We start from the raw sequence: 16889 nt of genomic DNA, 5'->3' as shown, positions 1-16889 counted from the left end.
CCACATCCCATCACCGTGTGGGGGAATCACAGACACAGACCCACATCCCATCACCGTGTGGGGGAATCACAGACACAGACCCACATCCCATCACCGTGTGGGGGAATCACAGACACAGACCCACATCCCATCACCGTGTGGGGGAATCACAGACACAGACCCACATCCCATCACCGTGTGGGGGAATCACAGACACAGACCCACATCCCATCACCGTGTGGGGGAATCACAGACACAGACCCACATCCCATCACCGTGTGGGGGAATCACAGACACAGACCCACATCCCATCACCGTGTGGGGGAATCACAGACACAGACCCACATCCCATCACCGTGTGGGGGAATCACAGACACAGACCCACATCCCATCACCGTGTGGGGGAATCACAGACACAGACCCACATCCCATCACCGTGTGGGGGAATCACAGACACAGACCCACATCCCATCACCGTGTGGGGGAATCACAGACACAGACCCACATCCCATCACCGTGTGGGGGAATCACAGACACAGACCCACATCCCATCACCGTGTGGGGGAATCACAGACACAGACCCACATCCCATCACCGTGTGGGGGAATCACAGACACAGACCCACATCCCATCACCGTGTGGGGGAATCACAGACACAGACCCACATCCCATCACCGTGTGGGGGAATCACAGACACAGACCCACATCCCATCACCGTGTGGGGAATCACAGACCCACATCCCATCACCGTGTGGGGGAATCACAGACACAGACCCACATCCCATCACCGTGTGGGGGAATCACAGACACAGACCCACATCCCATCACCGTGTGGGGGAATCACAGACACAGACCCACATCCCATCACCGTGTGGGGGAATCACAGACACAGACCCACATCCCATCACCGTGTGGGGGAATCACAGACACAGACCCACATCCCATCACCGTGTGGGGGAATCACAGACACAGACCCACATCCCATCACCGTGTGGGGGAATCACAGACACAGACCCACATCCCATCACCGTGTGGGGAATCACAGACACAGACCCACATCCCATCACCGTGTGGGGGAATCACAGACACAGACCCACATCCCATCACCGTGTGGGGGAATCACAGACACAGACCCACATCCCATCACCGTGTGGGGGAATCACAGACACAGACCCACATCCCATCACCGTGTGGGGGAATCACAGACACAGACCCACATCCCATCACCGTGTGGGGGAATCACAGACACAGACCCACATCCCATCACCGTGTGGGGGAATCACAGACACAGACCCACATCCCATCACCGTGTGGGGGAATCACAGACACAGACCCACATCCCATCACCGTGTGGGGGAATCACAGACACAGACCCACATCCCATCACCGTGTGGGGGAATCACAGACACAGACCCACATCCCATCACCGTGTGGGGGAATCACAGACCCACATCCCATCACCGTGTGGGGGAATCACAGACACAGCCCATCCCATCACCGTGTGGGGGAATCACAGACACAGACCCGCATCCCATCACCGTGTGGGGGAATCACAGACCCACATCCCATCACCGTGTGGGGGAATCACAGACCCCCGTCCCATCACCGTGTGGGGAATCACAGACACAGACCCACATCCCATCACCGTGTGGGGGAATCACAGACACAGACCCACATCCCATCACCGTGTGGGGGATCACAGACACAGACCCACATCCCATCACCGTGTGGGGGAATCACAGACCCACATCCCATCACCGTGTGTGGGAATCACAGACCCCCGTCCCATCACCGTGTGGGGGAATCACAGACACAGACCCACATCCCATCACCGTGTGGGGGAATCACAGACACAGACCCGCATCCCATCACCGTGTGGGGGAATCACAGACCCACATCCCATCACCGTGTGGGGGAATCACAGACACAGACCCACATCCCATCACCGTGTGGGGGGAATCACAGACACACCCCGCCCATCACCGTGTGGGGGAATCACAGACACAGACCCACATCCCATCACCGTGTGGGGGAATCACAGACACAGACCCACATCCCATCACCGTGTGGGGGAATCACAGACACAGACCCACATCCCATCACCGTGTGGGGGAATCACAGACACAGACCCACATCCCATCACCGTGTGGGGGAATCACAGACACAGACCCACATCCCATCACCGTGTGGGGGAATCACAGACACAGACCCACATCCCATCACCGTGTGGGGGAATCACAGACACAGACCCACATCCCATCACCGTGTGGGGGAATCACAGACACAGACCCACATCCCATCACCGTGTGGGGAATCACAGACACAGACCCACATCCCATCACCGTGTGGGGGAATCACAGACAGACCCACATCCCATCACCGTGTGGGGGAATCACAGACACAGACCCACATCCCATCACCGTGTGGGGGAATCACAGACACAGACCCACATCCCATCACCGTGTGGGGGAATCACAGACCCCCATCCCATCACCGTGTGGGGGAATCACAGACACAGACCCACATCCCATCACCGTGTGGGGGAATCACAGACACAGACCCACATCCCATCACCGTGTGGGGGAATCACAGACACAGACCCACATCCCATCACCGTGTGGGGGAATCACAAGACCCACATCCCATCACCGTGTGGGGGAATCACAGACACAGACCCACATCCCATCACCGTGTGGGGGAATCACAGACACAGACCCACATCCCATCACCGTGTGGGGGAATCACAGACACAGACCCACATCCCATCACCGTGTGGGGGAATCACAGACACAGACCCACATCCCATCACCGTGTGGGGGAATCACAGACACAGACCCACATCCCATCACCGTGTGGGGGAATCACAGACACAGACCCACATCCCATCACCGTGTGGGGGAATCACAGACACAGACCCACATCCCATCACCGTGTGGGGGAATCACAGACACAGACCCACATCCCATCACCGTGTGGGGGAATCACAGACACAGACCCACATCCCATCACCGTGTGGGGGAATCACAGACACAGACCCACATCCCATCACCGTGTGGGGGAATCACAGACACAGACCCACATCCCATCACCGTGTGGGGGAATCACAGACACAGACCCACATCCCATCACCGTGTGGGGGAATCACAGACACAGACCCACATCCCATCACCGTGTGGGGGAATCACAGACACAGACCACATCCCATCACCGTGTGGGGGAATCACAGACACAGACCCACATCCCATCACCGTGTGGGGGAATCACAGACACAGACCCACATCCCATCACCGTGTGGGGGAATCACAGACACAGACCCACATCCCATCACCGTGTGGGGGAATCACAGACACAGACCCACATCCCATCACCGTGTGGGGGAATCACAGACACAGACCCACATCCCATCACCGTGTGGGGAATCACAGACACAGACCCACATCCCATCACCGTGTGGGGGAATCACAGACACAGACCACATCCCATCACCGTGTGGGGGAATCACAGACACAGACCCACATCCCATCACCGTGTGGGGGAATCACAGACACAGACCCACATCCCATCACCGTGTGGGGGAATCACAGACACAGACCCACATCCCATCACGTGTGGGGGAATCACAGCACAGACCCCGTCACCCATCACCGTTGTGGGGAATCACAGACACAGACCCGGCATTACCCTCACCGTGTGGGGGAATCACAGTCCAGTTCCCATCACCGTGTGGGGGAATCACAGACACAGACCCGCATCCCATCACCGTGTGGGGCAATCACAGACCCACATCCCATCACCGTGTGGGGGGAATCACAGACCCCCGTCCCATCACCGTGTGGGGGAATCACAGACACGACCCCCATCCCATCACCGTGGTGGGATCACAGACACAGACCCCGCATCCCATCACCGTGTGGGGAATCCACAGAACCCCCCGTCCCATCACCGTGTGGGGGAATCACAGACACAGACCCACATCCCATCACCGTGTGGGGGAATCACAGACACAGACCCACATCCCATCCCCGTGTGGGGGAATCACAACACCGACCCATCCCATCACCGTGTGGGGGAATCACAGACACGACCACATCCCCTATCACCGTGTGGGGGAATCACAGACCAGCCCCATCCCATCACCGTGCGGGGGAATCACAGACACAGACCCCTCCATCACCGTGTGGGGGAATCACAGACACAGACCCCCCGTCCCATCACGTGTGGGGGATCAACCGACCCCCTCCCATCACCGTGTGGGGGATCACAGACACAGACCCCTCCATCACCGTGTGGGGGAATCACAGACCCAGACCCCCGTCCCATCACCGTTTGGGGGAATCACACAGACCCCCGTCCCATCACCCGTGTGGGGAATCACAGACACAGACCCCCATCCCATCACCCTGGGGGGAATCACAGACACAGACTCACATCCCATCACCCTGTGGGGAATCACAGACCCCCATCCCATCACCCTGTGGGGAATCACAGACCCCCATCCCATCACCCTGTGGGGAATCACAGACACAGACCCCCGTCCCTCACCGTGTGGGGGAATCACAGACCCCCGTCCCATCACCGTGTGGGGGAATCACAGACCCCGTCCCAGTCACCGTTTGGGGGAATCACAGACACAGACCCCCGTCCCATCACCGTGTGGGGGAATCACAGACCCCCGTCCCATCCCCGTGTGGGGGAATCTCAGACCCCCGTCCCATCACCGTGTGGGGGAATCACAGACACAGACCCCCGTCCCATCACCGTGTGGGGGAATCACAGACCCCCGTCCCATCACCGTGTGGGGGAATCACAGACCCCGTCCCATCACCGTTTGGGGGAATCACAGACACAGACCCCCGTCCCATCACCGTGTGGGGGAATCACAGACCCCCGTCCCATCACCGTGTGGGGGAATCACAGACACAGACCCCCGTCCCATCACCGTGTGGGGGAATCACAGACACAGACCCCCGTCCCGTCACCGTGTGGGGGGAATCACAGACACAGACCCCCGTCCCATCACCGTGTGGGGGAATCACAGACACAAACCCCCATCCCATCACCGTGTGGGGGAATCACAGACCCCCGTCCCATCCCCGTGTGGGGGAATCACAGACACAGACCCCCCGTCCCATCACCGTGTGGGGGAATCACAGACACAGACCCCAGTCCCATCACCGTGTGGGGAATCACAGACACAGACCCCAGTCCCATCACCGTGTGGGGGAATCACAGACCCCCGTCCCTTCACCGTGTGGGGGAATCACAGACACAGACCCACATCCCATCACCGTGTGGGGGAATCACAGACACAGACCCCATCCCATCACCGTGTGGGGGAATCACAGACACAGACCCACATCCCATCACCGTGTGGGGGAATCACAGACCCCCGTCCCATCACCGTGTGGGGGAATCACAGACACAGACCCCAGTCCCATCACCGTGTGGGGGGAATCACAGACACAGACCCACATCCCATCACCGTGTGGTGAATCCAGACACAGACCCCAGTCCCATCACCGTGTGGGGAATCACACAGACCCCATCCCATCACCGTGTGGGGGAATCACAGACACAGACCCCAGTCCCATCACCGTGTGGGGAATCACAGACCCAGACCCCATCCCATCACCGTGTGGGGGAATCGACAGACCCCCGTCCCATCACCGTGTGGGGGAATCACAGACACAGACCCCATCCCATCACCGTGTGGGGGAATCACAGACACAGACCCACATCCCATCACCGTGTGGGGGAATCACAGACACAGACCCACATCCCATCACCGTGTGGGGGAATCACAGACACAGACCCACATCCCATCACCGTGTGGGGGAATCACAGACACAGACCCACATCCCATCACCGTGTGGGGGAATCACAGACACAGACCCACTCCCATCACCGTGTGGGGGAATCACAGACCCCCGTCCCATCACCGTGTGGGGAATCACAGACACAGACCCACATCCCATCACCGTGTGGGGGAATCACAGACACAGACCCACATCCCATCACCGTGTGGGGGAATCACAGACACAGACCACATCCCATCACCGTGTGGGGGAATCACAGACACAGACCCACATCCCATCACCGTGTGGGGGAATCACAGACACAGACCCACATCCCATCACCGTGTGGGGGAATCACAGACACAGACCCCCATCCCATCACCGTGTGGGGGAATCACAGACCCCCGTCCCATCACCGTGTGGGGGAATCACAGACACAGATCCCCGTCCCATCACCGTGTGGGGGAATCACAGACACAGACCCCCGTCCCATCACCGTTTGGGGGAATCACAGACACAGACCCCCGTCCCATCCCCGTGTGGGGGAATCACAGACCCCCGTCCCATCACCGTGTGGGGGATCACAGACACAGACCCCCGTCCCGTCTCCATGTGGGGGAATCACAGGCACAGACCCCTGTCCCATCACCGTGTGGGGGAATCACAGGCACAGACCCCTGTCCCATCCCCGTGTGGGGGAATCACAGACACAGACCCCCGTGCCGTCACCGTTTGGGGGAATCACAGACACAGACCCCCGTCCCATCACTGTGTGGGGGAATCACAGACACAGACCCCCGTCCCATCACAGTGTGGGGGAATCACAGACCCCCGTCCCATCACCGTGTGGGGGAATCACAGACACAGACCCCCGTCCCATCACCGTGTGGGGGAATCACAGACACAGACCCCCGTCCCATCACCGTGTGGGGGAATCACAGACACAGACCCACATCCCATCACCGTGTGGGGAATCACAGACACAGACCCACATCCCATCACCGTGTGGGGGAATCACAGACACAGACCCACATCCCATCACCGTGTGGGGGAATCACAGACACAGACCCACATCCCATCACCGTGTGGGGGAATCACAGACACAGACCCACATCCCATCACCGTGTGGGGGAATCACAGACACAGACCCACATCCCATCACCGTGTGGGGGAATCACAGACACAGACCCACATCCCATCACCGTGTGGGGGAATCACAGACACAGACCCACATCCCATCACCGTGTGGGGGAATCACAGACACAGACCCACATCCCATCACCGTGTGGGGGAATCACAGACACAGACCCACATCCCATCACCGTGTGGGGGAATCACAGACACAGACCCACATCCCATCACCGTGTGGGGGAATCACAGACACAGACCCACATCCCATCACCGTGTGGGGGAATCACAGACACAGACCCACATCCCATCACCGTGTGGGGGGATCACAGACCCACATCCCATCACCGTGTGGGGAATCACAGACACAGACCCACATCCCATCACCGTGTGGGGGAATCACAGAAACAGACCCACATCCCATCACCGTGTGGGGGAATCACAGACCACAGACCCACCATCCCATCACCGGTGTGGGGAATCACAGACACAGACCCACATCCCATCACCGTGTGGGGAATCACAGACACAGACCCACATCCCATCACCGTGTGGGGGATCGACAAGACCCACATCCCATCACCGTGTGGGGGAATCACAGACACAGACCCACATCCCATCACCGTGTGGGGGAATCACAGACACAGACCCACATCCCATCACCGTGTGGGGGGAATCACAGACACACATCCCATCACCGTGTGGGGGAATCACAGACACAGACCCACATCCCATCACCGTGTTGGGGAATCACAGACACAGACCCACATCCCATCACCGTGTGGGGGAATCACAGACACAGACCCACATCCCATCACCGTGTGGGGGAATCACAGACACGACCCACATCCCATCACCGTGTGGGGGAATCACAGACACAGACCCACATCCCATCACCGTGTGGGGGAATCACAGACACAGACCCACAGTCCCATCACCGTGTGGGGGAATCACAGACACAGACCCACATCCCATCACCGTGTGGGGGAATCACAGACACAGACCCACATCCCATCACCGTGTGGGGGAATCACAGACACAGACCCACATCCCATCACCGTGTGGGGGAATCACAGACACAGACCCACATCCCATCACCGTGTGGGGGAATCACAGACACAGACCCACATCCCATCACCGTGTGGGGGAATCACAGACACAGACCCACATCCCATCACCGTGTGGGGGAATCACAGACACAGACCCACATCCCATCACCGTGTGGGGGAATCACAGACCCACATCCCATCACCGTGTGGGGGAATCACAGACACAGACCCACATCCCATCACCGTGTGGGGAATCACAGACACAGACCCACATCCCATCACCGTGTGGGGGAATCACAGACCCCGCATCCCATCACCGTGTGGGGGAATCACAGACACAGACCCACATCCCATCACCGTGTGGGGGAATCACAGACACAGACACACATCCCATCACCGTGTGGGGAATCACAGACCCCCGTCCCATCACCGTGTGGGGAATCACAGACACAGACCCACATCCTATCACCGTGTGGGGGAATCACAGACACAGACCCACATCCCATCACCGTGTGGGGGAATCACAACACAGACCCCCATCCCATCACCGTGTGGGGAATCACAGACACAGACCCACATCCCATCACCGTGTGGGGGAATCACAGACACAGACCCACATCCATCACCGTGTGGGGGAATCACAGACACAGACCCCATCCCATCACCGTGTGGGGGAATCACAGAACAGACCCACATCCCATCACCGTGTGGGGGAATCACAGACACAGACCCACATCCCATCACCGGTGTGGGGGAATCACAGACACAGACCCACATCCCATCACCGTGTGGGGGAATCACAGACACAGACCCACATCCCATCACCGTGTGGGGGAATCACAGACACAGACCCACATCCCATCACCGTGTGGGGAATCACAGACACAGACCCACATCCCATCACCGTGTGGGGGAATCACAGACACAGACCCACATCCCATCACCGTGTGGGGGAATCACAGACACAGACCCACATCCCATCACCGTGTGGGGGAATCACAGACACAGACCCACATCCCATCACCGTGTGGGGGAATCACAGACCCCCGTCCCATCACCGTGTGGGGGAATCACAGACACAGACCCACATCCCATCACCGTGTGGGGGAATCACAGACACAGACCCACATCCCATCACCGTGTGGGGGAATCACAGACACAGACCCCGTCCCATCACCGTGTGGGGGAATCACAGACACAGACCCACATCCCATCACCGTGTGGGGGAATCACAGACCCCCGTCCCATCACCGTGTGGGGGAATCACAGACACAGACCCACATCCCATCACCGTGTGGGGGAATCACAGACACAGACCCACATCCCATCACCGTGTGGGGGAATCACAGACACAGACCCACATCCCATCACCGTGTGGGGAATCACAGACCCCACATCCCATCACCGTGTGGGGAATCACAGACACAGACCCACATCCCATCACCGTGTGGGGGAATCACAGACACAGACCCACGTCCCATCACCGTGTGGGGGAATCACAGACACAGACCCACATCCCATCACCGTGTGGGGGAATCACAGACCCCACATCCCATCACCGTGTGGGGGAATCACAGACACAGACCCACATCCCATCACCGTGTGGGGGAATCACAGACCCCCCGTCCCATCACCGTGTGGGGAATCACAGACACAGACCCACATCCCATCACCGTGTGGGGGAATCACAGACCCACATCCCATCACCGTGTGGGGGAATCACAGACACAGACCCACATCCCATCACCGTGTGGGGGAATCACAGACACAGACCCACATCCCATCACCGTGTGGGGGAATCACAGACACAGACCCACATCCCATCACCGTGTGGGGGAATCACAGACACAGACCCACATCCCATCACCGTGTGGGGGAATCACAGACACAGACCCCCTCCCATCACCGTGTGGGGGAATCACAGACACAGACCCCCTCCCGTCTCCCTGTGGGGGAATCACAGACCCCCGTCCATCCCGTGTGGGGAATCACAGACCCCGTCCCATCCCCGTGTGGGGGAATCACAGCCCCCGTCCCATCACCGTGTGGGGGAATCACAGCACAGACCCCTCCCATCACCGTCTGGGGGATCACAGACACAGACCCCCGTCCCATCACCGTGTGGGGAATCACAGACACTGACCCCGTCCCTCACGTGTGGGGAATCACAGACCCCGACCCCCGTCCCATCCCCGTGTGGGGAATCACAGACCCCCTCCCATCACCGTGTGGGGGAATCACAGACACAGACCCCGTCCCATCACTGGGGGGGAATCACAGACACAGACCCCGTCCCATCACCGTGTGTGGGGGAATCACAGACACGACCCCCGTCCCATCACCGTGTGGGGGAATCACAGACCCCCGTCCCATCACCGTGTGGGGGAATCACAGACACAGACCCACATCCCATCACCGTGTGGGGGAATCACAGACACAGACCCACATCCCATCACCGTGTGGGGGAATCACAGACACAGACCCACATCCCATCACCGTGTGGGGGAATCACAGACACAGACCCACATCCCATCACCGTGTGGGGGAATCACAGACACAGACCCACATCCCATCACCGTGTGGGGGAATCACAGACACAGACCCACATCCCATCACCGTGTGGGGGAATCACAGACACAGACCCACATCCCATCACCGTGTGGGGGAATCACAGACACAGACCCACATCCCATCACCGTGTGGGGGAATCACAGACACAGACCCCACATCCCATCACCGTGTGGGGGAATCACAGACACAGACCCATCCCATCACCGTGTGGGGGAATCACAGACACAGACCCACATCCCATCACCGTGTGGGGGAATCACAGACACAGACCCACATCCCATCACCGTGTGGGGGAATCACAGACACAGCCCATCCCATCACCGTGTGGGGGAATCACAGACACAGACCCCCTCCCATCACCGTGTGGGGGAAGCACAGACCCCCGTCCCATCCCGTGTGGGGGAATCACAGACACGACCCCGTCCCATCACCGTGTGGGGGAATCACAGACAGACCCCCGTCCCATCCCGTGTGGGGGAATCACAGACACAGACCCCCCTCCCTCACCGTGTGGGGGAATCACAGACCCCCGTTCCATCACCGTGTGGGGAATCACGACACAGACCCCCGTCCCATCACCGTGTGGGGGAAGCACAGACCCCCGTCCATCCCGTGTGGGGAATCACAGACACAGACCCCCTCCATCACCGTGTGGGGAATCACAGACCCCCGTCCCATCACCGTGTGGGGGAATCACAGACACAGACCCCCGTCCCATCACCGTGTGGGGGAATCACAGACCCCGTCCCACCCGTGTGGGGGAATCACAGACACAGACCCCCGTCATCACCGTGTGGGGGAAGCACAGACCCCCGTCCCATCCCCGTGTGGGGGAATCACAGACACAGACCCCCGTCCCGTCACCGTGTGGGGGAATCACAGACCCCCGTCCCATCACCGTGTGGGGGAATCACAGACCACCCGTCCCATCCGTGTGGGGGAATCACAGACCAACCCCGTCCCATCACCGTGTGGGGAATCACAGACACAGACCCCCGTCCATCACCGTGTGGGGGAATCACAGACACAGACCCCCGTCCCATCACCGTGTGGGGGAATCACAGACACAGACCCCCGTCCCTCACCTGTGGGGGGAATCACACGACCCCCATCCCGTCACCGTGTGGGGGAACACAGACCCCGTCCCATCCCGTGTGGGGGAATCACAGACCCCCGTCCCGTCACCGTGTGGGGGAATCACAGACCCCCCGTCCCATCACCGTGGGGGAATCACAGACACAGACCCTGTCCATCCCCGTGTGGGGGAATCACAGACAAGACCCCGTCCCATCACCGTGTGGGGGAATCCAGACCCCCGTCCCATCACCGTGTGGGGGAATCACAGACCCCCGTCCCATCACCGTGTGGGGGAATCACAGACACAGACCCCCGTCCCATCCCCGTGTGGGGGAATCACAGACACAGACCCCTGTCCCATCCCCCTGCGGGGGAATCACAGACACAGACCCCTGTCCCGTCACCGTGTGGGGGAATCACAGACCCCCGTCCCATCACCGTGTGGGGGAATCACAGACCCCCGTCCCATCACCGTGTGGGGGAATCACAGACCCCCGTCCCATCACCGTGTGGGGGAATCACAGACACAGACCCCCGTCCCATCACCGTGTGGGGGAATCACAGACACAGACCCCCCGTCCCATCACCGTGTGGGGAAATCACAGACCCCCGTCCCATCACCGTGTGGGGGAATCACAGACACAGACCCCCGTCCCATCACCGTGTGGGGGAATCACAGACCCCCGTCCCATCACCGTGTGGGGGAATCACAGACACAGACCCCCGTCCCATCACCGTGTGGGGGAATCGTAGTGGATTTGGATTTGTTTATTGTCACGTGTACCGAGGTACAGTGAAAAGTATTTTTCTGCAAGCAGCTCAACAGATCATTCAGTACATGGGAAGAAAAGGGAATAAAAGAAAATACATAATAGGGCAACACAAGATATACAATGTACTACATAAGCATTGGCATCGGATGAAGCAGACAGGGTGTAGTGTTAATCAGGTCAGTCAATAAGAGGGTCATTTAGGAGTCTGGTGACAGTGGGGAAGAAGCTGTTTTTGAATCTGTTTGTGCGTGTTAGACCATAAGACATAGGAGCGGAAGTAAGGCCTTTCGGCCCATCGAGTCCACTCCACCATTCAATCATGGTTGATTTCAACTCCATTTACCCGCTCTCTCCCCATAGCCCTTAATTCCTCGAGAAATCAAGAATTTATCAATTTGTGTCTTAAAGACACTCAACGTCCCGGCCTCCACCGCCCTCTGTGGCAATGAATTCCACAGACCTACCACTCTCTGGCTGAAGAAATTTCTCAGACTTCTGTATCTCCTGCCCGATGGAAGAAGTTGGAAGAGTGAGTAAGCCGGGTGGGAGGGGTCTTTGATTTTGCTGCCCGCTTTCCCCAGGCAGCGGGAGGTGTAGATGGAATCAATGGATGGGAGGCAGGTTTGTGTGATGGACTGGGCGGTATTCACAACTCTCTGAAGTTCCTTGCGGTCCTGGGCCGAGCAGTTGCCATACCAGGCTGTGATGCAGCCCGATAGGATGCTTTCTATGTTGTGTGCTATTTCTAGAAGATGTTTGTTGTATTATATTGGTTAATTAATAGAAAGCAAAGAGTTGGGATAAATGGGTGTTTCTCTGGTTGGCAATCAGTAGCTAGTGGTGTCCCTCAGGGATCCGTGTTGGGCCCACAATTGTTCACAATTTACATAGATGATTTGGAGTTGGGGACCAAGGGCAATGTGTCCAAGTTTGCAGATGACACTAAGATGAGTGGTAAAGCGAAAAGTGCAGAGGATACTGGAAGTCTGCAGAGGGATTTGGATAGGTTAAGTGAATGGGCTCGGGTCTGGCAGATGGAATACAATGTTGACAAATGTGAGGTTATCCATTTTGGTAGGAATAACAGCAAACGGGATTATTATTTAAACGATAAAATATTAAAGCATGCCGCTGTTCAGAGAGACTTGGGTGTGCTAGTGCATGAGTCACAGAAGGTTGGTTTACAAGTGCAACAGGTGATTAAGAAGGCAAATGGAATTTTGTCCTTCATTGCTAGAGGGATGGAGTTTAAGACTAGGGAGGTTATGTTGCAATTGTATAAGGTGTTAGTGCGGCCACACCTGGAGTATTGTGTTCAGTTTTGGTCTCCTTACTTGAGAAAGGACGTACTGGCGCTGGAGGGTGTGCAGAGGAGATTCACTAGGTTAATCCCAGAGCAAAAGGGGTTGGATTATGAGGAGAGGTTGAGTAGACTGGGACTGTACTCGTTGGAATTTAGAAGGATGAGGGGGGATCTTATAGAAACATTTAAAATTATGAAGGGAATAGATAGGATAGATGCGGGCAGGTTGTTTCCACTGGCGGGTGACAGCAGAACTAGGGGGCATAGCCTCAAAATAAGGGGAAGTAGATTTAGGACTGAGTTTAGGAGGAACTTCTTCACCCAAAGGGTTGTGAATCTATGGAATTCCTTGCCCAGTGAAGCAGTTGAGGCTCCTTCATTACATGTTTTTAAGGTAAAGATAGATAGTTTTTTGAAGAATAAAGGGATTAAGGGTTATGGTGTTCGGGCCGGAAAGTGGAGCTGAGTCCACAAAAGATCAGCCATGATCTAATTGAATGGCGGAGCAGGCTCGAGGGGCCAGATGGCCTACTCCTGCTCCTAGTTCTTATGTTCTTATGTTCTTATATGAATTTGTAATGAGTAAGTTACGTGCGGCTCAATGAGCAGTTTAGCTCACTGGGCTAAATCGCTGGCTTTTAAAGCAGACCAAGCAGGCCAGCAGCACGGTTCGATTCCCGTACCAGCCTCCCCGGACAGGCGCCGGAATGTGGCGACTAGGGGCTTTTCACAGTAACTTCATTGAAGCCTACTCGTGACAATAAGCGATTTTCATTTTCATTTTCATGTGATTTCTGGTGGCTCAGTTGGTTGGTTAATCTCCACATTTCCAGGTTCCTATAGATTCCTATTCTCTTCCTCCCAGGCCCATCGAGATGTCGACTAAACAGCCAGTGCCGTATCTGAGGAAGGTGGTTCCTGTGCAGAAACGGGTGAGTGTGGCACCAGGTAACTGAGCGGGCGTCCACACAAAGCAGCTTTGGTCTCCACGCTGGGGTCAGTCTGGGTGGAGGAGGTTCTGCAGCTGACCTGGAGCCCAGTCACAATGTCCTCCAGATAGATGCAAATTACTGCGGATGCTGGAATCTGAAACCAAAGGGAAAATGCTGGAAAATCTCAGCAAGTCTGGCAGTATCTGTAGGGAGAGAGAAAAGAGCTAACGTTTCGAGTCCGATTACCCTTTGTCAAAGCTAACAGACAGAGAAAGTGGGAAATGTTTATACTGTGGAGTGAGAATGAAAGATGAGTCATAGCCACAGAAACCCAGGGAAACCGGGTGCTAATGGCCACAGATACCAAGGGGAGAGAGTGTTAATGGCCACAGATACCAAGGGGAAAGAGTGTTAATGGCCACAGATACCAAGGGGAGAGAGTGTTAATGGCCACAGATACCAAGGGGAAAGAGTGTTAATGGCAGTCCCCAGAGAGGACAAAAGGTGTGAAAGGTCAAACAGCAGTGAAACTAACATCAGAGGGTGAACTGTAGGTGTGGGGGGAGGGGACGGGGAAGCAAAGAGGAGAAAGGTGCAGGAAAGGTGGATAAGATGGGGGGGGGGGGGGGGTGTGAAATATATATAAAGAAAGAAATGGTAAAAGACAGTTAAAATGGGATGAAAACAAATGGGTCGAGGTGGGGCTGATCATCTGAAGTTGTTGAATTGGATGTTCAGGCCGGAAGGCTATAGTGTGCCTAACCGGAAGATGAGATGTTGTTCCTCCAGTTTGTATTGAGCTTCACTGGAACATTGCAGCAGGCCAAGAACAGACATGTGGACATGGGAGCAGGGTCTTGTGTTAAAATGGCAAGCAACAGGAAGGTCAGGGTCCTGAATGCGCACATAGAACAGACAGTGCAGAAGGAGGCCATTCGGCCCATTGAGTCTGCACTGACCCACTTAAGCCCTCACTTCCACCCTGTCCCCTTAACCCAATAACCCCTCCTAACGTTTTTGGACACTAAGGGTAATTTATCATGGCCAATTCACCTAACCTGCACGTCTTTGGACTGTGAGGAAACCGGAGCACCCGGAGGAAACCCACGCAGACACGGGGAGAACGTGCAGACTCCTCACAGACAGTGACCCGAGCTGGGAATCGAACCTGGGACCCTGGAGCTGTGAAGCCACAGTGCTAGCCACTTGTGCTACCATGCTGTCCGCAGACCGAAGATGCTCAGCAAAGTGATGACCCAGTCTGCGTTTGGTCTCTGCGATATAGCCGAGACCACATTGGGAGCAGCGAATGCAGGAGGTCAGATTGGTGACTGGTGTCACTGTAAAGTGACCAGACTGCGGAAAGGATCAGTCTGAATCTCTGTGAACTGGCACATCGCAGAAAGCGGCATTCTGGCTGTGGACCCTCAGTGTAGGGGATGGGGGGGGGGGGGGGGCTGTGGACCCTCAGTGTTGGTGGGGGGGGGGTGCCTGTGGACCCTCAGTGTAGGGGATGGGGGGGGGGGTGTGGACCCTCAGTGTTGGGGATGGGGGGGGGGGGTGTGGACCCTCAGTGTTGGGGATGGGGGGGGTGGACCCTCAGTGTAGGGGATGGGGGGGGGGGTGTGGACCCTCAGTGTAGGGGATGGGGGGGGGGGTGGACCCTCAGTGTAGGGGATGAGGGGGGGGGGGTGTGGACCCTCAGTGTTGGGGATGGGGGGGGTGGACCCTCAGTGTAGGGGGGGGGGGTGTGGACCCTCAGTGTGACTCTCCCCTTTCATCCTCTCCCTCTCTGTCCCCCTTTCCTCCTCTCTTTTTCTCTCTCTCTCTCTTTCTCTTCCTCCCTCTCTCTCTCCCCCTTTCCTCCTCTCTCTTTCTCTTCCCCTCTCTCTTTCTCTTCCCCTCTCTCTTCCTCTTCCCCTCTCTCTTCCTCCCTCTCCCGCTCTCCGCCTGTCGCTCTCCGCCTATCGCTCTCCGCCTGTCGCTCTCCGCCTGCCGCTCTCCGCCTGCCTCTCCCGCTCTCCGCCTGCCTCTCCCGCTCTCCGCCTGCCTCTCCCGCTCTCCGCCTGCCTCTCCCGCTCTCCGCCTGCCTCTCCAGCTCTCCGCCTGCCTCTCTCGCTCTCCGCCTGCCTCTCCCGCTCTCCGCCTGCCTCTCCCGCTCTCCGCCTGCCTCTCCCGCTCTCCGCCTGCCTCTCCCGCTCTCCGCCTGCCTCTCCCGCTCTCCGCCTGCCTCTCCCGCTCTCCGCCTGCCTCTCCCGCTCTCCGCCTGCCTCTCCCGCTCT

General features: G+C 57.5%; 1 protein-coding gene across 1 annotated transcript in view; it reads left to right on the top strand.

Annotated features, from left to right (window-relative positions):
• The window catches only part of klhdc3 (kelch domain containing 3), a 225802-nt gene that overhangs the window by 178878 nt on the left and 30035 nt on the right, over nucleotides 1–16889 (top strand). Inside the window, exon 8 of the mRNA XM_038798866.1 lies at nucleotides 14541–14607. Coding sequence (XP_038654794.1) covers nucleotides 14541–14607 — 67 coding nt within the window. The remainder of the gene's footprint in view (nucleotides 1–14540; nucleotides 14608–16889) is intronic.

This window comes from Scyliorhinus canicula, chromosome 6 (assembly GCF_902713615.1).
Source record: "Scyliorhinus canicula chromosome 6, sScyCan1.1, whole genome shotgun sequence".
NCBI lineage: Eukaryota > Metazoa > Chordata > Chondrichthyes > Carcharhiniformes > Scyliorhinidae > Scyliorhinus > Scyliorhinus canicula.
The sequence above is the reverse complement of the archived record's forward strand: the minus strand, read 5'-3'. Positions and strand labels throughout refer to the sequence as shown.